The sequence below is a fragment of the Meriones unguiculatus genome, chromosome 8, assembly GCF_030254825.1.
Source record: "Meriones unguiculatus strain TT.TT164.6M chromosome 8, Bangor_MerUng_6.1, whole genome shotgun sequence".
NCBI lineage: Eukaryota > Metazoa > Chordata > Mammalia > Rodentia > Muridae > Meriones > Meriones unguiculatus.
Genome location: NC_083356.1, coordinates 3,084,723 through 3,101,878, shown reverse-complemented (window position 1 = coordinate 3,101,878; position 17,156 = coordinate 3,084,723). Strand labels below are relative to the sequence as shown.

At 54.9% G+C, this 17,156-nt stretch overlaps 1 protein-coding gene across 5 annotated transcripts in view; it reads left to right on the top strand.

Annotated features, from left to right (window-relative positions):
• Dip2b (disco interacting protein 2 homolog B) overlaps positions 1-17,156 on the top strand; it is a 160,455-nt gene that overhangs the window by 129,629 nt on the left and 13,670 nt on the right. For all 5 annotated transcript variants that reach the window (XM_060388622.1, XM_060388621.1, XM_060388623.1 and 2 more), the window contains 9 exons: positions 992-1,193; positions 4,843-4,952; positions 5,091-5,171; positions 5,643-5,766; positions 10,031-10,152; positions 12,365-12,476; positions 14,037-14,146; positions 14,400-14,530; positions 16,632-16,800. In XM_060388622.1, the coding sequence (XP_060244605.1) occupies positions 992-1,193; positions 4,843-4,952; positions 5,091-5,171; positions 5,643-5,766; positions 10,031-10,152; positions 12,365-12,476; positions 14,037-14,146; positions 14,400-14,530; positions 16,632-16,800 (1,161 nt within the window). The remainder of the gene's footprint in view (positions 1-991; positions 1,194-4,842; positions 4,953-5,090; positions 5,172-5,642; positions 5,767-10,030; positions 10,153-12,364; positions 12,477-14,036; positions 14,147-14,399; positions 14,531-16,631; positions 16,801-17,156) is intronic.

The window sequence follows — 17,156 nt, the reverse complement described above, 5'->3', positions numbered from 1 at the left end:
TCCCCCCACCAATCATAATTTTTAAACTAGGAAAAAAGACAAGTACTTTACCATGTATTCAGACTGAAACCTGCTTACATTTTTCAGAAGTTCTGGTGCTAATGGTAGTATCCAGTGCTTAACCACACAATCTACATTGTTCTGTAGAAAAGTGAATGTACCTGCAATTTCCTAAGGCACAACCCAGAAAGTAGCTACAGGAATTTAACTGGAACCCTATGCAAAGTCATTTGGGGCCAGGAACGGTGGCACACACCTTTGATGCCAGCCCTGTCTCTCTTTGGGCTCTTGCCTCACCTTCCAGGTGGAGACTGTGGGTATTGCAGCACCCCCACACCTGCCCACAAGGGAGACCCTTTCCCCCGCTTCTGTAAGTTCATTTGACATTCAGCAGATGAGTTCTCGTCCAGACTGACTGTAGATTTCTTTAATGTGGTAACAAAGACACAAGTTCAACATAAGGAGCGTGTCCTCGAGTCCTCATCCTCATTCTGTCCTCTGGGTGTGCACACAGGACACAACACACAACATTCCTTACTCCTGTGGCCCAGATGGTTTGTGGAGCACACTTGGAGTGCCCATGCGCTCCTGTCTGCCTCATCACAAGTTTCCACTTTCCGTGGAGGGCCCAGGGACCGTGCTTCTTGAGGCCCACACCATGGGTGTGCCTGTGAAACGTTTATGGCGTGCTCCCAGGCCCCTCTTTGTTGGCCCTTCTTGCCACCCTTTCCCACTGGAACCATGCTGCTAGGCCCGTGTTAGAAAAGCAGGGCTCAAAGACTGTGGGAGGAAACCCGGGTGGCAGGCCTAACTTCCAGGCCCCAGCATGGAGGCAGGCGGTGTGGGTAGGCAGGCAGTGTGGGTAGGCATACGTGAGAACTTAGTCGTCTACCAGACTGCCTCCTGGCACGGATAGAGGAAGCACCGTGCGGTGAAGTTGTGGGCTCTGTCAAAGTGACCTCACTTCAGGTGTTCTCTTTGTGTTTTCCAGGCGATCGATAGCATCCATCAAGTAGGCGTCTACTGTCTCGCTCTGGTGCCTGCCAACACGCTACCAAAAACTCCACTAGGAGGGATCCACATATCCCAGACAAAGCAGCTCTTTCTGGAGGGTTCTCTACACCCGTGTAATATCCTCATGTGCCCACACACGTGTGTGACCAACTTGCCAAAGCCCCGACAAAAGCAGCCAGGTAATACTAATGGAGCTCCTACCATGACAATACAGTGCAGCTCCTCGAAGCCAGAGTCTCTGAGCGTGCTTCTGAGTGGCGCAGGATAGAGTGTGCTGACGGGCCTGCTGCCCCGCCTGCACGGTGCCGGGCTGATGTCTCTCCTCTGGGAGTAAACCGCGGAGCTCAGAGTCCTCTTAGGGAAAGAGAGAAAGCTGGTGGCTCCTTGCTGAGAGCGGGGACCACCTTGTTTCCTGTCACGTGCCGGCCTTCTGCAGGAGCCTCATGCTGAGGGACCCCCTCTTTCCCTCATAGCTGCTAATGCTCATTGTGAGCCGCTCTCTGGGGAACAGGTGTTCTCTGGACTGCAGTAGATGACTGGATTAGGTGTTTTCTACAGTAGATGACTGTAGTAGGTGTTTTCTATAGGAGATGACCGTAGTAGGTGTTTTCTATAGGAGATGACCGTAGTAGGTGTTTTCTGTAGGAGATGACCGTAGTAGGTGTTTTCTACAGGAGATGACCGTAGTAGGTGTTTTCTACAGGAGATGACCGTAGTAGGTGTTTTCTACAGGAGATGACCGTAGTAGGTGTTTTCTACAGGAGATGACCGTAGCAGGTGTTTTCTACAGGAGATGACCGTAGCAGGTGTTTTCTACAGGAGATGACCGTAGTAGGTGTTTTCTACAGGAGATGACCGTAGTAGGTGTTTTCTACAGGAGATGACCGTAGTAGGTGTTTTCTACAGGAGATGACCGTAGTAGGTGTTTTCTACAGGAGATGACCGTAGTAGGTGTTTTCTACAGGAGATGACCGTAGCAGGTGTTTTCTACAGGAGATGACTGTAGTAGGTGTTTTCTACAGGAGATGAGCAGCTTTGTGCTGCCTGCTCTCCAGGCACTCAGAGGATTTGCGTTGCCACCTGGGAAGGATAAAGACCACCAGCCAGTGTCACCTTCCTCACTGACTCGTGAGCAGACCACATGTCGGGCTGCGGAAAGGGCACTGTGGCTGACAGGCCTGTGCAGAGGTGTCACCGGTTGGGGGTGGCAGTACCCGCAGTCCCTGCCCCTGGAGATCAGGGTCCCCCTTAGCCCCTGTAGAGTGAGGAGCCGCCTGTGAGACTCCGTCTCAGTAAACAAAGAAGGCTGGACACGGTGGTTCACACCCTTAAATCTCAGCCCTTGGGAGCCAGAGGCAGGTGGATCTCTGTGAGTTCAAGACTGGCCTGGTCTACAAAGCAAGTGCAGGATAGTCAGGGCTGCACAGAGAGCCCCTGACTCAGTGAAAGAGCGAGGGAAGGACTTAAACCTGTCCTGGCTGCACGCTGCTGTGCTGCCCTCTTCATTGCAAGAGATGGCAGTGGGTTGTCTAGCTTCCTGTGCCTGGAACCATCAGAGCCGATGCCCAGCCTCTCCAGGTACCCGGGCCCTCCCAGTGTGGATTAGCCTTCTAGTGGGTTGAAAAAAATGGAAGGATTAGAAAGGGAAGCATGGCTTTTGATGTGTTTGGTGTGGCAGTGTTGCCGAAAGGTGACCGACACGTGTGGTAATGAAAGTAGCGTTGACCCGGTGACCCCCTACGTGGCTGTTGGTATGAAGAGGAGACACACTGTGCTCCTTGACTGCTGTGTTATCGCTGTCTCCAGATCCTGTCACGCTGATTGGCCAGACTGCTGTGGCCTCATCACTACTGTAGCTGAGAAACGGCAGCTTCTGCTAGTGGAAGTGTAGGGATGGGGGCCAGTGTCCCGCTTCCTGTGTTTGTCCCTTTGTTGTTGGGGCCACGGTTCTAAAGAGATGGGCCCCACCCGAGTCATGCTTCCACCTGAGTGCTCAGGGCTCAGGCCTAAGTGCCTGGATCCCAGTCCGCACAACTGCAGTAACCCAGCCCCAGGGACCAGACACCCTCTGCTGGGTACCCCCCACACAGAGACACACATGAAAAGGAAACTCTACAAAGGAGCGCCTCGAAACCCACTGCATAGGTGGATGGCACGCGTGTCCGTGCGTGTCACGCTGCGTGTGGCTGCCTGGAAGAGTGCTTAGTGCCTGCAGGCCCTCACATTCAATCCCTAGCACTGAAGAAACACAGTCTGTACAAATGTGTCTCCATCTTAAGTCATGCTACTTATTAAAGTCTTGTGTTTGTTTGCTCTGAGTGAAACCCTATTTTAAGTCATAGTATGGGTTGTTTTGTTTATTGAGACAGGATCTAGCTATTTTACCCAAGCAGGCCATAAATCACAATCCTCCTGCCTCAGCTCCCCAGTGCTGGGTGGCATAGATGCTCTATTACTCCCTGATAAGCTTAGTTTTTAAATGAAAACAGCCATGTTAAAGTAGATGCTTTTTAAATGCCCTTAGAGGTACAGTAAACTTAAAATTTTTCTTTTAAATAAATAAATAATTTTTATTTATTTATTCTTAAGATTTATTTTTATATTTATTTCCACTTTACATCCTGATTGCAGTCCCTCTCCTCTTCCTAGCCCCCCAACATCACTGTCCCCCATTTTCCCTCTTCTTTTCTGTTACTGTTTGGAGCCTAGCTGGCTGTAAGCTGCTTTGTGGGGCCCCTCCCCCACCAGCTTAAAGTGGATTGCAGGCGTGATGACCCTCTACCATATTACTTCAACATGAAGCACAACACTTTCTCCACTCGCTTATAACCGGATTTGTTTGTTTGTTTTTGCTCTAGTAGCGTGTCATGGTTACACTTCGCATTTGACTGCCTTATTTTGTCTTTAACACATAGATCTTAAAGACACAGGTGCGATTTGGGTTTCATCATTTACTTCTTCTTTGATTTGTTCTTGGTTTTCAAGATGAGGTTTCTCTGTGTAGCCCTGGCTGTCCTGGAACTCAGCTCACCACTGCCCAGTCCATCATTTCCTGGTGTTGGTGTTGGTGTAGCAATGACTTTCATCATTTACTTTTAATAAAACACTTCTTATATTCCCTTTTAAAAATGCATGTGTGTGCTGGGCATGGTGGCACACACTTTTAATTGCAGCACAAGGAGGCAGAGACAGGTGGATCTCTGTGAGTGTGAGGCCAGCCTGGTCTACAGAGTGAGTCCAGGACAGCCAGGGCTACACAGAGAAACCCTGTCTCAAAAAACCAAAAGAGAGAGAGTGTGTGTATGTGTGTGAGAGAGAGACAGAGAGCCACAGGACAAGCTGTAAGAGCTGTCTCTTCTGCCATGTTCCTAGAGGCAGACTTGGTGGCAGTCGCCTTTGCCCGCTGAGTTGCTGGCCTTGCTGTTCACATTTCTGATGAACTGGCCACACCCTGGCAGGGGCTTGTTTTCGAAGACCAGATATCCACTCCCCCTACTCGCTAGTTGGAACAAATAGAAGTGTGCCCTCTGGAGTAAAATTGTAGATTCAGACTTGGGCCGCCTGCGCCTTCCTCCCCTCGCCCTGCGTCTTCTGGCTGTGGCCCTGGTTCATCTTCTCCAGCGCTTCCCCCGCCCAGCTTTGCCTACAGGCTGTGTACACTTTGATGGCCTTTCTCGCTGGAGTACAGACTCTTCGCCTGTGTGTGACACCAGCTGCTTCCCCGACATTGCTGAATGGCCCATTGAACCAGTTTGGGCCTGTCTGGAAATGCTTGGGAGTGTGTGACTTGACTCACTGACTCACTGATGGCTTTGTTTCTGTCCACAGGGGTAGGCCCTGCTTCGGTGATGGTTGGCAACCTGGTCGCTGGTAAACGCATCGCACAAGCTGCAGGAAGGGACCTGGGGCAGATAGAGGAGAATGATCTAGTGAGGAAAGTAAGTTCCCAACATGCCAGGCTTGTGCCAGTGTGCGCAGGCCAGAGCTCACAGCCGCCTCAGGGTGCAGGTGCAGACTTCAACACTTGTCTCCGAAACTTGCTAACCTCAAGTCCTTTTCTCTCTTTGTGACGTCAGCACCAGTTCCTGGCGGAGATTTTGCAGTGGCGAGCCCAGGCAACCCCTGACCATGTGCTCTTCATGCTGCTGAATGCCAAGGTATTCACAGTCTCCTGCAGGGCGGGGAGTGTTTGGCTGGCATGGACAAGGGCCCGGGTTCAATCTCCAACACCACACAGCTGTGCAAGGCCATCCGTGCCTGCAATCCCAGCGCAGGAGGTAGAAGCAGAAAGATGTGAGTTAAAGATCGTCCCCACACTGCGTAGCCTGGGCCAGCCTCGGCTACAGGAGACACGGTCTGAAAACAAACAAACAGGTAGAGCAATTCATATGCATTAAGAAAGCACCAGGAAAGAAAGACTAAATAGGAGTGGCTTATGGTAGTGTTGGCACACCCTGAGTGCCCGGGACACTGGAGGAGAGGGCAAGCCCACACCGGTCTCTGTCCCAGGGGAGCTTTCTTGGGCTGATCATCCCCCAAGGTGGTGTCCAGAGCCAGCCTGGTGGGAGCATCTGCTTGGCTGGTGTGTCCCTCTGTGCGCTGAGCCTTAACCCTCCCTCTCTTGAAAGGGCACCGCCGTGTGCACAGCGAGCTGCCTGCAGCTCCATAAGCGGGCAGAGAGGATCGCCTCCGTGCTTGGCGACAAGGGACATCTGAACGCAGGGGACAACGTGGTGTTGCTCTACCCGCCCGGTAAGACTCGGGTTGGTACGCTGGGCTCTGAGCAGTTAAGATAGCACACTAGGAAAGGAGGGAGCACAGGGCCTCCCTCACAACCAACTCCGAGTGCTCCATGCACACTTGCTAAGGAGGGAGCCGTGTGACAGCTTTGCTGAGCCTCTGTCTGTTCGGCACTCCCTAGTGTTCCTGTCAGTGCCTGCTACAGGAAAGGTATCCGAGCTAGGTGTGGTCGCACAGGCAGTAGCAGGAGAGTTGGGCATTCAGGCTCAGCGAGAGCTACATACAGAGCGAGACCTGTAAGCAGACAAGTGCAACATGCCTGTGATCCCAGCTCTCAGGAGGCAGAGGCAGGCAGAGCTCTCTGAGTTCCAGGCCAGCCTGGGCTACAGAGTGAGGCCTGTCTCAGAACAAACAATAAACTGGCAGGCGTGGGAGCGCCCAGCCAGTAATCCCAGCCTGGGAGGTGGGAGCAGGAGGATCAGGCGTTCACGCCACCTCAGCTTGGCAGGCTCCGTGGACCAAGTGTGCTGCAGCCTGAGGACCCGATTGGCACCCAGAGCCCATGCGCCAAGCTCGCCATGCCTGGTGATGTGGATGCCAGGAACTCCTGGTGCAAGGAGTGAGCCAGCTCCCAGAGTTACCTTCTGACCTCCACATGTGTACACACGTGGGCATGCACTACTGCTAATAACACCAAGCAGATTTTACATCTTTAAAGGAGAGAGAAAAGCTGGCGTGGTGGTGCAGGGCTAATGCTGCAGAGCCAGGCAGACCCCTCACACTCAGTGACCTGCTGGTCCAGCCACACTGCTGACGTCCAGGGTCAGTGAGAGAGCCCAGCTCACAACACCGGGGAAGAGGCCGGAGCTGCTTTTCGAGACTCCACCCGTGTCCGAAGCTCGTGCCCACCGCCGCTGGAACGCTGCGCCATGCTCTTTCCGGCTCCCGCACACACATGCTCAAGCTAACCCTCTGCCTGTGCACACAGTGCATGCACACACTGACCTCCTCCTGTGCACAGTGCATGCACACACTGACCTCCTGCCTGTGCACACAAGTGCATGCACACACTGACCTCCTCCTGCCTGTGCACACAAGTGCATGCACACACTGACCTCCTCCTGTGCACACTGACCTCCTCCTGTGCACAAGTGCATGCACACACTGACCTCCTCCTGCCTGTGCACACAAGTGCATGCACACACTGACCTCCTCCTCCTGTGCACACAGTGCATGCACACACTGACCTCCTCCTCCTGTGCACACAGTGCATGCACACACTGACCTCCTCCTCCTGTGCACACAGTGCATGCACACACTGGCCTCCTCCTGTGCACACAGTGCATGCACACACTGACCTCCTCCTGTGCACACAGTGCATGCACACACTGACCTCCTCCTGTGCACACAGTGCATGCACACACTGACCTCCTCCTCCTGTGCACACAGTGCATGCACACACTGACCTCCTCCTGTGCACACAGTGCATGCACACACTGGCCTCCTCCTCCTGTGCACACACTGACCTCCTCCTCCTGTGCACACAGTGCATGCACACACTGACCTCCTCCTGTGCACACAGTGCATGCACACACTGACCTCCTCCTGTGCACACAGTGCATGCACACACTGACCTCCTCCTGTGCACAGTGCATGCACACACTGACCTCCTCCTGTGCACACAGTGCATGCACACACTGACCTCCTCCTGTGCACACAGTGCATGCACACACTGACCTCCTCCTCCTGTGCACACAGTGCATGCACACACTGACCTCCTCCTGTGCACAGTGCATGCACACACTGACCTCCTCCTGTGCACACAGTGCATGCACACACTGACCTCCTCCTCCTGTGCACAGTGCATGCACACACTGACCTCCTCCTCCTGTGCACACAGTGCATGCACACACTGACCTCCTCCTCCTGTGCACACAGTGCATGCACACACTGACCTCCTCCTGTGCACAGTGCATGCACACACTGACCTCCTCCTCCTGTGCACACAGTGCATGCACACACTGACCTCCTCCTCCTGTGCACAGTGCATGCACACACTGACCTCCTCCTGTGCACACAGTGCATGCACACACTGACCTCCTCCTCCTGTGCACAGTGCATGCACACACTGACCTCCTCCTCCTGTGCACAGTGCATGCACACACTGACCTCCTCCTGTGCACACAGTGCATGCACACACTGACCTCCTCCTGTGCACACAGTGCATGCACACACTGACCTCCTCCTGTGCACACAGTGCATGCACACACTGACCTCCTCCTGTGCACACAGTGCATGCACACACTGACCTCCTCCTCCTGTGCACACAGTGCATGCACACACTGACCTCCTCCTCCTGTGCACAGTGCATGCACACACTGACCTCCTCCTGTGCACACAGTGCATGCACACACTGACCTCCTCCTGTGCACACAGTGCATGCACACACTGACCTCCTCCTGTGCACACAGTGCATGCACACACTGACCTCCTCCTCCTGTGCACAGTGCATGCACACACTGACCTCCTCCTGTGCACACAGTGCATGCACACACTGACCGCCTCCTGTGCACACAGTGCATGCACACACTGACCTCCTCCTCCTGTGCACACAGTGCATGCACACACTGACCTCCTCCTGTGCACACAGTGCATGCACACACTGACCTCCTCCTCCTGTGCACAGTGCATGCACACACTGACCTCCTCCTGTGCACACAGTGCATGCACACACTGACCGCCTCCTGTGCACACAGTGCATGCACACACTGACCTCCTCCTGTGCACACAGTGCATGCACACACTGACCTCCTCCTCCTGTGCACAGTGCATGCACACACTGACCTCCTCCTGCCTAGGCACTCAGTAAGCGCTGGGTGGACAGCTGAGTGAAGAGAGGTTCGAGTACTCGGCTTCGGGAGGCCTGCAGCCAGGCGTGCTGGTGTTCGCACTTTCCACCTGCAGCCCAGGCTCTGGCTCAGGCGGCACTACAGCCACAGGCCTGATAGGTGGAGTGTTCAGGAATAGAGCCACGCCGTGCGGTGCCCTCTAGCCTGCTTGTGTGCATGCCGCTGGCCTCATGCCCTTCTCACGTGACTGCTGGCCTCCCCGTGTTTTCACCCTTTGCCACCTTTGTCTTCATAGGAAGGTGAAGGTAGTTTGTTTAATGAAAGTTTTGTATGAATAGTCATTCTTAGAGTTTATTACTCATTAGTGTGTGCAAGTGTGGGCACGTGGATGTCAGAAGACAAACGACTTTTAGGAGCTGGCTCTCTCTTTCCACTGTGGGATCCAGGACTCGAACTCAGGTCAGCAGGGGTGCGTGGCATAGGCCATCTCAGTAGCTCAACCTTCAGAATTTTAGACGGAATATTTGAATTAAAGTCAACACATTTCCATTTCCCTCCCGTGTTGGTTCTGTCCCGACGGGCATGCCTAGAGTTCCGGGTGCCCTGACCCCCCTCCGTGCTCTAGCATGCTGCTCACTTAGTGGGCACAGAGTGCCTAGAAGGCCACGTGCCCTAGGCTGTGCCTCATGTGTTGACAGTTGCCTCTGTCTGTCAGCGATGAGGCACCCGTGGCCTGCAGCACCTGAGCACCCTGCTGCTGTCCCTGCAGCGGCCTCGTGCAGGGGACACTCGGCGGCCCTTGTTCTCCGTCTCCATTTCCTTGGTTAAATACTCTCGATTTCTGCAGTTCTTCTTTGCAGTAGTTGCAAGCAGTAGCAGCCTTGAAGCATCTTTCAAGAGCTCGCTTCTGGGCTTGAGACAGCTCCATTATGACCCTTGCTAGCCGTGGCATAGCTCTGGTTCAATTGCTGGCACCACCCGTGTGTGTGTGTGTGTGTGTGTGTGTGTGTGTGTGTGTGTGTGTGTGTGTGTTTTAAAGATGGACTCCATTTTAGCCCAGGCTGGCCTTTAACTATCACTGTGTGGTCCAGCCTGATCTTGAACCCTTGGCAGTATGCCTGCCTCAGTATCTCAGATGCTGAGTGTGAGCTGCTGTGCCAGACTTTTTGTTCTTCCTAATTATTAAAGTTCGCACTGTCAGTGTCTTGTTTAAGTTGTGCTGTAGTAATGGACCTGAGCCGGGCATGGCGCTGCACGCCTGTAATCCTAGTGTGAGGGAGGGCCCACCTAGAGCCACCCTGCCTCACCGCCCAGTCCATAAGTCTCCCCGAGGCCCTGGGCGGGTGTGACTGTTGGGAAGCTCTGGGTCTCACTCCTTGGGGATAGCAGCAGCTGTGCGGCCCCTGACTCAGTCGTCTGTCTCACAGGCATCGAGTTGATCGCTGCATTCTACGGCTGCCTGTACTCGGGCTGTATCCCTGTGACCGTGCGGCCTCCTCATGCTCAGAACCTCACGGCCACCCTGCCTACCGTGCGCATGATCGTCGATGTGAGTGCCTTCTTCACTGCTTCTTCCCATTTCACGGACTACTGAGAATCCTAAACTACTTCCCGTCCCTGGCTTGATGTTGTGGTGTGCACCTGGGGCCCAGCACTGAGGCGTGGTGGTGTGTACCTGGAATCCAGCACTGAGGCGTGGTGGTGTGTACCTGGGGCCCAGCACTGAGGTGTGGTGTGCACCTGGAATCCAGCACTGAGGTGTGGTGGTGTGCACCTGTGTTCCAGCACTGAGGCGTGGTGTGCACCTGGAATCTAGCACTGAGGCGTGGTGTGCACCTGTGTTCCAGCACTGAGGCGTGGTGTGCACCTGTGTTCCAGCACTGAGGTGTGGTGTGCACCTGGGGCCCAGCACTGAGGTGTGGTGTGCACCTGGGGCCCAGCACTGAGGTGTGGTGTGCACCTGGGGCCCAGCACTGAGGTGTGGTGTGCACCTGGGGCCCAGCACTGAGGCGTGGTGTGCACCTGTGTTCCAGCACTGAGGCGTGGTGTGCACCTGTGTTCCAGCACTGAGGTGTGGTGTGCACCTGGGGCCCAGCACTGAGGTGTGGTGGTGTGCACCTGGGGCCCAGCACTGAGGTGTGGTGGTGTGCACCTGGGGCCCAGCACTGAGGTGTGGTGTGCACCTGGAATCTAGCACTGAGGTGTAGTGGTGTGCATCTGGGGTCTAGCCTGTGGTTTGCTAGTGTGTACTTGGGGTCCAGCCTGGGGCGTGGTGTGCAGCTGTGGTCCAGCCTCAGGTGTGGTGTGCAGCTGGGCCCAACACTGAGGTGTGGTGGTGTGGACCTGGGGTGCAGCCTGAGCTGTGGGGTGCACCTGGGTTCCAGCTTGGGGTGTTGTGGTGTAAACCTGGGACTCTCCGGTAGATGAGTCTGTCCTGGTCTCTTCTGGCCACAGTGGCCATCGCTGTCCAGCAAGGCAACAGCAAGTGCTGTTGGAGGCTGTGCCTGACCCTCACACTGATGAGCTCAGCTGTGCGGAGTGACTTTTCCAGAGCTTTGCTGCCATGTTTCCTAAAACACGTTACTACCTGTTTAATTTCCTCCGGCACAGAAACCAGTGCATTCTCCCAGCCAGGTCACTTTGGCTTGGTTTAGTTTTGTGTAGTTAGCACTGTGAGATGTGTAGGGGAGGGGCTCCAGGCCCTAAAGGAATAGGAGTTACCTTCTATCCGAGTGTGCTCACGTGAGGCCACATCCCAGTGGTGGGTCACGCCTGTGTGCAGAGGCACAGCACTGGCCTCAGAAGCTTAAAAATAAACGAATTCAAAATTATACGAGAGGCACATGAAGCTGGGGGAGGGGAGGGAGGAGACATGGGGCGGTGGGGGTGGATGTAAGCAGGAGGCATTGTATGTGGAGATGGAGGCTTCTTTTTTCTTTTCTCCTTTTATTTATTTATTTATATATCTATTTTTTGAGGCAGGGCTTCTCTGTGTAGCCCTGGCTGTCCTGGAAGTTGCTCTGTAGACCAGGCTGGCCTTGAACTCAGAGTTCCGCCTGCCTCTGCCTCCTGAGTGCTGGCGTTGAAGGCAAATTGAGATGGAGTAAGTCCGTGGTGTGTAATGTCCTGAGACCTTTGACAGGAGGTCGCCGGCCAGCGCACTGGCACGCATCGCTCTTCTGATGGAGGGATTTGTCTCTCCGAGGGCTGCTGCTGTGTCAGCACTTCGGTGTGAGCGTGTCGGCACGCTCACCACAGATGATCTCACCACAGCTTGGTTCAGAGGGAAGAGTCCTTGTCAGCTCCTGCAGGGAGGCCTGGAGAGGCGCTGGGCATCTGCTTTCTGTTGACACACTCTGGTGAAAGTAGGTCACCATGCCTTTCCCTGCATGGCTGAACAGAGCTCGTCTGTGTGGGTGCTTCCGTCCAGTTCCATGGCCTCAGACTGCTGTGCGCTGTAGGTCTAGATTGCACACCCCAGTTCCAGGATCTCACCTCCCCCACTCCCCGGCTCGGCCCTCGTTCCCTAAGCACCACAGGATCTGCGTCTTGGTTTTGTCTTTAAGTTTTGGTTTTTGTCTTTGCAAAGATTAGGGTCCTTCCGGAGAGTGTAACTGGTGTTGGCCGCAGCCCCTGTTAACATGTCTGTCATCCGGGGAAAATGAAGCGTGACACATTTTCAGAAATAAAAGCACAAAGGGAAAAGAGTAGCCCAGCGCTGGCCTGGCGTGGCCTCTGCTCACTGCTGCCCGTGTTTCTAGGTCAGCAAAGCTGCGTGTGTCCTCACCACTCAGACTCTGGTGAGGCTGCTCAAGTCCCGGGAGGCGGCGGCGGCCGTGGATGTGAAAACCTGGCCAACCCTCATCGACACAGGTGAGGGGCTGCTCTGGAGCTGTGCCGTTCTCAGCTGGAGTCCGGGGTCTCACGCCAGCACAGCTTTCCCGTTAGGACACCTTTCATCTGCAGACCCAGAGCAGAGCCGCCACCCGGGACCCCAGAGTCCTAGGTGGGAAGCCCGCTAGCGCAGGCCCAGGCTGTGCAGCAGCTCAGGCCTCTGTCTCCAGAGAGGCAAGTGGCGTGTCAGAGAGGCTCTTAACGTCATCCAGAGGTGCCATGGAGATCAGGTGGGCTACCCAGCCAGGGGGCGGGAGAGGCAGCTCGGGCGGGGCCTGTGCCAGGAGAAGGAACCACATAAGCCCCGGCGTGAAGGTGATCACTTGTAGTCCTGGCGCCCAGGAGGGGAGCCAGGAGCTCACCGGCCAGCTAGCCTAGTCTTCCTGAAGGCCCGGACCCAGTGAGTGGCCCTGTCTCAGGCCAGGGGTGGCCTCAGGTGAGGCCTGGGGTGATCTCAGGACGACTCCTGCCAAATGACCTCCGAGGTTGAATTCTGGCCTCCACAGACACACAGAGACAGACGTGCACACCTGTAGATATACATGCACCTAGACAAACATACATGTACGCACACGCACACGCACACACACACACACACACCCCACTGAGACAGTCTGACCCTGGGCTTGTCCGTGTGCTGTAACTGAAACAGCAGTGGACTAGCAGTTGGAAGGCCTGGGCTCTAGCTCAGGCTTCATTAACAGCTGTGTAGCCCGCTCTAAAGCACTGCTGTTGAGCCCAGAAATCTCAGGTGTGAGGCTTTTTGTGGGGGTCAGGAACCACGCTGCTGTGGGCTGGGCCTTCCCGGCTCCCGTTCCCTGATCACCATTGTCCCTCATAAGCACGACCAGAGGTGACGCCACCCAAATCATCCCTGGTACGGTGCCTGGAGGCTGCCTCCCAGGAGACGCCAAATCAGTCGGTCAACACTGTCCCGGCACACCGTGCTTCCTGAGAAGTGTAACAGTAATTAATGCGTTCTGAGCATATGCACAGCTGATTTCAAAGTGCTTCCTGTGGGGCTGGAAAGTCAGCTCAGAGGTCAAGAGCACTGGCTGCTCTTGCACAGGACCTGGGTTCAATTCCCAGCACCCACCTGGTAGCTCACAACCACCTGTAAATCCAGGTCCAGGGGTCCATGCTCTTCTGACTCTTCCAGAGGCTTCTGCATGCTCGTGGTGCACATACCTACACTCGGCCCACACACACACACAAAATCAGTTGATTAACAAAGAAAATTCAAGTGTTCCATTTGAACTTACCAGTCACCGGGTGAGGTCGGGATTTTGGAGATCTGTTTGAGGAAAGCAGCGGGCCCCGGGCACAGCGCAGGCGGCAGCTCCAGGTCTGGGACTGAACGCTGGCACGTCTGCGGGTGGGCTCACCTGCTGGGCCTTTGCCCGGTGGCGTCAGCCCGCCTTGCTGAGGTGGCCGGTGGGAGCTGAAGCTCGGCCTCCACGCCCAGGAGCTCCATCGAAGGAGCCGTGCCCCGTGCTCCAGCGCGCCCGCTTCACAGCCGGTCTCCTCTGTGCGTTGCAGATGACTTACCCCGGAAACGGTTGCCTCAGCTGTATAAACCGCCCACTCCTGAGATGTTGGCGTACCTGGACTTCAGTGTCTCCACTACCGGCATGCTGACGGGAGTGAAGGTAAAGCAGCCGCACCCGCCCAGTGCCGGGAGGAGCCGTGGCGGCTGCTCCAGGGCCTCGGGTGGACGCTGGCCCGCGGGTGGGGACTCGAGTGTCCTTGCTGTTTAACCCTGAGCTCTGGCTCTTCTGAGGAAGTGAGCCCACAGGATTTGCGCTGTGAGGTGCTGGGGCTCAGAGAGCAAGAGCTCTAGAGAAAGGGGGTTCGCAGGGCTGCTCTGGGCGCCAGCCCACGCTGCCATGTCCTCGTCTGCAGATGTCCCACTCGGCAGTCAACGCCCTGTGCAGAGCCGTCAAGCTGCAGTGCGAGCTCTACTCCTCCCGGCAGGTCGCCATCTGCCTCGACCCTTACTGTGGCCTTGGCTTCGCGCTCTGGTGTCTCTGCAGGTAGGGTGGAGAAGCCCAGCCGTGGGCTTCCTGGACTGTGGACACTGACCCTCCCCTTTGCTCATTTGGTTTGGTAAACTCCGAGTAAAATACTGCGATTTCCAAAATACAGACACCTTATGTGTTTCTGATGTTTGCTTAGCTTTACCTGTCTTGCTTTTTCCGTTCCCCTCACTTTGTTTCATTCCTCCTATAAAGTGGCACTGTTTTTTTCCTGCTCTCTGTTCCATCCTGTAATTCTAGTTTTAGAAGCAGAGCCAAGGTAGAAGGATGGTTCTCAGGTGAAGTGTGGTTTGACAGCCAGCATTACCCGCTAGGCTTGGCAGGAAGGGCAGAGTGGAGTGCGCTGACGTCATGTGGCCGGGACGCAGCAGTTTGCCCTGACCAGAGTGCTTCCCGAGGACTGGCAAGTCCCTGCTCTCTACTGCCTGCCAGGAAACTACCTGAGGCCTGAATGCTCACTTCCTGTGCAGACGCCGTGAATGGTTCACAAGCCCCTGTCGCTCTTCCAGCACCCTCCTCCGGTGCCCTGTCTCCGTCGGGGTAGGGCTGTCCGCCAGGGCCAGATTGAAAACTTGGGTGTTACCTTCACCTTCCCATCTGCGTGCCACTGGCATGCTCATTGCCCTGATAGCTGTCTGTGCACTAAGTCACTGCTGAACCTGGGGAAGTTACAGACCAGGACAGCAATTAACACCTGGAATCCTAGAGGTTTGGGAGGCTGAGGCAGGAGGCTCATAAGGCAAGCATGGTTGTATAACAAGACCACATCTTGATAAGAGATGGCACAGAGGTTAGGAGCACTGGCTGCTCTTCCAGAGGACCTGAGTTCAAGTCCCTGTACCCACATGGTAGCTCAGAACCATCTATAATGGAATCTGATGCCCTCTTCCGGCCTGCAAGTGTGCATGTGGACAGAGCGCTCAGACATTTAAAAATACATAAGTAAATAAAAGTAAACAAACAAACAACAAACAAGACCACATCTCAAATAGGAAAAAAGGGGCTAGGGCGACGGCTCAGCACGTAAGCTTGTTGTTCTCACAGAGGACTGGTGTTCAGTTCCCAGGACCCACAGGGTGCCACACCCGTCTCTGGCTGTAGTGGCACGCCCTTAGTCATAGTGGCATCCCACGCCCTTGATCTGCCCCTGGGAGGCAGAAGCAGGTAGATATTTTGAGTTCGAGGCCAACCTGGTCTACAGAGTTCCAGGACAGCCAGGGCTACAGGACAGAGAAACCCTGTCTCAGAAAAACAAAATAAATAAGCAGACAGACAGATAGACAGATAGATAAAATGAAGTAAAAATCCTCTTTAAAAAGGAAGAGAACAAAGTATGGTGGCTTGCTCCTGTGAGTCCAGCATTTGGGAGGGAAATGGAAGGCTGACCATGAGTTCAAGGCCTCCCATTGTGGGCAAATCGGCCATTTTACATGGAAGAAAGAAGCTGGTGGAGCCTTCTCTGGATTGACCCAGACCCCACCTCTGGCGGCACTGGACTCTGGTTTTAGGGGGTTAGTCAGGGCTGCGTGGAGAGCATACGTGTGACTCCGTACGCTTCTCCTTGGCCTGCTGAACTGTTGGGCCTCACCCTCACCGGGATACCATCGCTCCCCCTAACCGTCTACAGCCTTCAGGGCTCCATCTGCAGTGTTTCTTCCCTGCTGGTTTTATGGCAACACAGTCACACTTGAAGGGTAGAGTGTGCCAGCTTCCTGTCACAGCCTCGACCTCTCACACTTTCAGCCCTTCCGCCCTCCTCCTCCCTGTGCACTCTGCCCAGGAATGTTGTGCATGCTCCATACCCCCTGCATACATGCTCCTCTGCCGTCCGCTCCCCACTTGCAGACACTCATGTTTGAGTGCTCCCACTCAGTGAGGCCCCCCACCCCACTTTTTTACTTCATTCTGAGCTCTTGGCTGTTCCTGTGAATTTGTTACCACATCCACTGTAGCCTGCTTTGTTGGCTCCGTCTCTCGAGTCGTGCAGGAATGGGAGGAATGGTCAGCCTTGCTCCTAACGTGGCCCTCTGCTGTCCCTTTCCCGATAGTCCTTTCAGGTGTTGAGGTAACCTCGTCAGCTCTTGCTTCCTCTTGGCAGTGTCTACTCAGGCCACCAGTCTGTCCTGATCCCTCCTATGGAGCTGGAGAGCAATCTGTCCTTATGGCTGGCCACTGTCAACCAGTACAAGATAAGGGACACCTTCTGCTCCTACTCCGTGATGGAGCTCTGCACCAGAGGCCTGGGGAACCAAGTGGAGGTGCTAAAGGTGAGCAGCTGCAGCCAGTGACCCAGCTGAGAGGCTTCAGGAAGCCCGCTCTCCAACATGTGTGTCTGTCCTCCGCCTCCTCTGCCAGGACTGAGTGGAACCTCTCTTCCTAACTGCGCACTCTCTCAAAGCCTAAGTTCACTTTTTGTGAAGAGGGAGGGAGTCTGTTTCTATGATAATCTGTGGGAAACTCACCCAGTAAAATCAAAACCACAGAATACTGGAGCTTGGGCCCTCCCTGAAGAACAGGGGCCTGGTTTATTGTGCGCACCCAGTGACCACGCACGAGATCAAGTTCTGAATTCTCTTTAGCAGAGGAACGGGCTCCAAGAACTGAAACAAGAGCTGGGAAGGTA